At 40.0% G+C, this 4412-nt stretch overlaps 1 protein-coding gene across 1 annotated transcript in view; it reads left to right on the top strand.

Annotated features, from left to right (window-relative positions):
* Amot (angiomotin) overlaps positions 1 to 4021 on the top strand; it is a 39344-nt gene extending 35323 nt beyond the window's left edge. Inside the window, exon 10 of the mRNA XM_031379034.1 lies at positions 258 to 4021. Coding sequence (XP_031234894.1) covers positions 258 to 383 — 126 coding nt within the window. The 3' untranslated portion in view covers positions 384 to 4021. The remainder of the gene's footprint in view (positions 1 to 257) is intronic.
* Positions 4022 to 4412: the final 391 nt, after the last annotated feature.

Genomic DNA, 4412 nt, shown 5'->3' with positions numbered 1-4412 from the left:
TATTAGTTGATGCCTGCCCTTTTGACAGTTGAATATTGCATGATCCAATTGGTCAGAGGAGAGAAAAGAAGAGGTTCTGGAAATGCCTTCTGTCACTGTCACTCACTAAAATGGGAATGGTCAAGAGCAGAGGCCATTTTTTCAGTAAAGTAAATGATGGGCATGTCTGTAGTTGCAAGTTCCATTTAGAAATTAGTTTTCTGATGGTTCTTAACATTGATTTTTTTTTTGAAAGTCAGTTTTTCCTTGTGCCTAAGTCTTTTCTAACCCCTCCTTTCCATTTAGATGGCCCTGCTTTCCACTCCAGCACTCTGGAAAGAAAGACACCCCTTCAGATCCTGGGGCAAGAGCCTGATGCAGAGATGGTGGAATATCTCATCTAAACACCACAATGAAGAGCTGGAGTTCTCAGCAAGAGTTATTTTTAATCATTTTTCCTTTTCATTTGTTTAATCTGGGGTGAAGATGGGGTTGGGAGGTGGGGATGATTTTTCTAAAAGGGACTTTTTATTGGACTCTGGTAGTATGTAAGTAATACCATAGAAATGAATTCCAGTCTACTTTGGAATACTTAGGGAGTACCTCAATGAGATAGGTTAAGCAGAGTGTGCTTTAAAGCTTATTGTCGGGCTTTGTACAACTCATGGACTATTAACAGGTAGTGATGTCCATTGATGTTTTGAATACGCTTCAACTTGTTTTAAATTTCCCTATTTGAGGTCATTTTTTCTTTGAAGAACACAGTATGTGTAGAAAGCAGGTTGTCGCAAGGAGTTCCGAAGTGGAAATTGAGGGAGAGTTTGAGGACTTGCTACTTGGTGTAGTCACTACCTAGACAACAGCCACACAAAGCTCTTACTCTGGGCTTGAGAAAAGAAGGTGTTTCAGGAGCTATGGAAGCTAAAGAAAAGGTAGTGAGGATTAGGGTGAAGAAGGGTGCAAGAACCAATTTTCTCTCCCAGTTGCCAGGTACCCTGCCCCCCTCATTGAGGGTATTTCTCTCCATTTCAATGGTGCTTTGGAAGTGGATTCTTTTGATTCCCTCCTGGAGGTTGATACATTCATATATATACTCTGGAATAATTTATGCATTTGGATAATTAATATATTGCTTTCAGAAGGTAGGGTAAATGAACAGTGATCCATGACTGCCTCTCTCATAGGGGATTAGATGTTAGAGGCCTTGATGAAGGGCTGCATGAGATGCTGCATGCAGACTTTTGTGATCTGGGTATAGTCATGTACATGGCTCAGTCACCTTAAATTAGTCCAGGTGACTGACACAGCCTTTCCCCCCACCTCCAAAATGCAGACTCACTGGCTGGTTCGCCAGTGGTTTGCAAGATGAGGAAACATCATTGTTGACAGGTTGAATGTGTTGAATTTCTGGCAAATACTTGGAAATACACACACACACACACACACACACACACACACACACACACATATGTGTGTGTATATATATATTGGTTTTCCCAAATCCTTAGCATGTGCCTTCAAAGGCATATGCAACTATCGCCTCCAAGGAAATAACATAAGAAATCCAAAGTACCAGGCTGCAGTCTCCTGACGGGTTCATTGCAGCACTGTCTCCTCAACTACCTCTTCTCACTACCAGTGACTCCATCTTGGAATCCCTTTGGGAAGCAGCTAGGAATGTATACATGGGCGGGACCAACACGGCGCCTTGCCATAGAGCTGCCTCCAAGTTCACAGAGGGTGTCAGTTGTCACAGGTCCTTGTCCCTTGTCTCTGCCCTTCATTGAGGCACTAAGACTGCAGACAGTACCGTTAAGATCAGTTTTCAGGGGTCTAGGGAAGTTAAGGGAGGGAGGGTATTATGTAAGGGAGGTAGACATTTAGAGATGTGTTAAGTTAGAAATAAGATTGATACAAGGGTATCCTGTATTATGCCATGGGCTATAGCGGTGGGGAAGAACTTTATTTAGCAATGTAGCATTAAGTTTACTGATGAGGAATCGGAGAGTTGGAAAAGTTCCCTGACTTTTTCAAGATCACACAGCACATCTCTCTGTTCTGCCAATTCTGTACCCATTTTGGGAAATGATTATAAAGAAAGAAGAGTGTTTTGAAGAAAGGACACCTTCATAGTCTAGGGCATACCTACATTATGGAAATCTTGGTGTGAATAGATTGATTAGGTGTCTGAATTCTTACCTTGTCTCTGCTGGAGTGCCTTGTGTGAAATTGGTTTTTTTTTTCCCTCATCCCATTTAATCATTGAGCCACATGAAATGTACCCCTAAAGAAAAGTCAACCCATCTGTTTTCCACTATAAAATAGGGTGTCTTGGGTCATTTTATGTATTCCTCTGTGAGTGAAAGAGTGCTATATTTACCTGTATTCTTGTGTAGTTCCTAATTACCTTCCAAAAGATTTATTTCTGTGTGTTTGTGTATGTTCGTGTGTGTGTGTGTGTGTATCTGTCTGTCTGTTTGTAGATGAGGGAAGGCAATATAACAACTTTTAACTAGTATTTTTTTCACATTTTTAATAGCAAAGTGATCGTCCAATGTATTGGTCCTCAGTTACAGAGTGAATGCCAAGTAGACATTTAAAAGTGCAAGGGGAAAAAAAAACCCTTCAGACAGTAGAAGAATCAGGCAGCAAACACCAGGAGAGCTACTTCCTGTCCAAGCAAATGAATGAAAATCAAAGAAACTTCATGTCCTCCCATGATGAGAACACATTGCTAGAATTTGGGCGGACTCTGGGAGCCATGATTATAATCACATCCTGTAAAGTGACAGATGAAATACATTCCTCACTTGTGGCAACCATCTCTTTAGAATCATGTGTTTGGGGAAAAAAGGAAGTCCTTGCTGTAGTGTGAACTTTTCAGAACCTTTGTGCCCTGTCACACCAGAGGCATTCTTTCTCTTTCAGTCCCAGGGAATTTGCTAGAAGGACAGTGTATGTCTGAGAAATGGAAGAAGAATATTGGGCTAGTCTGTATAGATTCCAACTTGTAAGAAAAATTTCCACCACAGACCGGTTTAGAAATTCAGTCTATGGGATAAATTTCAAATTAACCATGTCTTCACAGTTGTGTGAATGTAACATTTGGGGCCTTGTCCTGGACTTCCCAGAAGAGGAGGGAATATTTGTTGTCTTAACATTTACTGTCTGGTTGTCTATGAGGATCTTATAATTCATTTTGTTATCCCCAATGTCCCATGTTCAGCAAAATTTCTTTTGAGGGAACTATACTTGATACAAAGCTATTAGCATTGTGGGGGAAGTAACTGAACTTCCTTTGAAAGTATTGTGTATTGTGACTGTTGTCTTAATGAAGGTTTTAATTTCAGTGTTGCTTTTGAGCTACAGAGTGATGGGGCAGTAGAAACTTGAAACATCTGCCATCAACTATGGCAGGAAACATAGCAAGATACCCGTCATGTTCTCCTTTTACTTTTGCACTGTTGAGTGGGCCTAACAAACTGATTTCCTAGCTACTTTTTAAAATGAAGAATCTAAATAATTTGGCAGCTTAAAGTATAGATGTATGTGCTAACTTGAATAAATGCTCATGTCTGTTAGCCATACAATCTGTTATCTTACATCCTCATTCATACATGGATTATGTTACTTAGGATATGTTCCTTCTTACAGAAAATATTTTCAAAGGGAACTATTCACTGTGGGTTCATTGTCACTGATTTCTGCCTGCCACAATCTTTAGAAATTCTTCTCTCGAGTGCCATCCATTGAGAGTAGGAAAAGGGTTGGAAGCATGTCCATTTTCTTATGGTAGTAAGGGTGGGTTACAAGAAGTTTTCAAATTCTTCTGGCCTCCTTTGTGATCAGTGGCATGTGTTTAAAAAGATGGCTAGATGGGATTGGCAGATTGTTCAAGAAGAATTACTTTTGGCTTAATGTATGTGGTCTTGTAGTGATTGTGATCCTATTTTGTAATCAAGAGAGTTAGATCAAATAAAGTTAAGCAGGTTAAATCCACTTTGTGCCTATCTTTCAATAAAGTTAGCCATTTTCAAATGCAGCACTGTGTGGAAGATGGTTTGGTGTTTACTGGCTTTGTGTGATGTTAATAATGACTTTCAAGATGGTGAAATTGTCTTGCACTAGCAGCAGAATTTGTATTTGCTCAAAGTGTGGGGTGAAATTAAAACATCTTCAGACAATAGAGCAGGCCACATGCTCTAATCAGTCATTTTATATACAAAGGCAAGCAAGCTATACTAAGAGCTTTGCACCTCTTTGTTTCCTGGTTCTGAAGGGTAAAATGGGGGGGGGCATCTGAAGCAGAGATCTAATTTTGGGGTTAACATTTTGGAAGCAGCCCCCCTTTGAGATCCTTTTTCTGTAACAGTAGTAGTTATGCCAGTTAGTTTTAGATATGATGTGGGCTTATTATAAAGGCCAGTCACATC

This window comes from Mastomys coucha, chromosome X (assembly GCF_008632895.1).
Source record: "Mastomys coucha isolate ucsf_1 chromosome X, UCSF_Mcou_1, whole genome shotgun sequence".
Classification (NCBI taxonomy): Eukaryota; Metazoa; Chordata; class Mammalia; order Rodentia; family Muridae; genus Mastomys; species Mastomys coucha.
The sequence above is the reverse complement of the archived record's forward strand: the minus strand, read 5'-3'. Positions and strand labels throughout refer to the sequence as shown.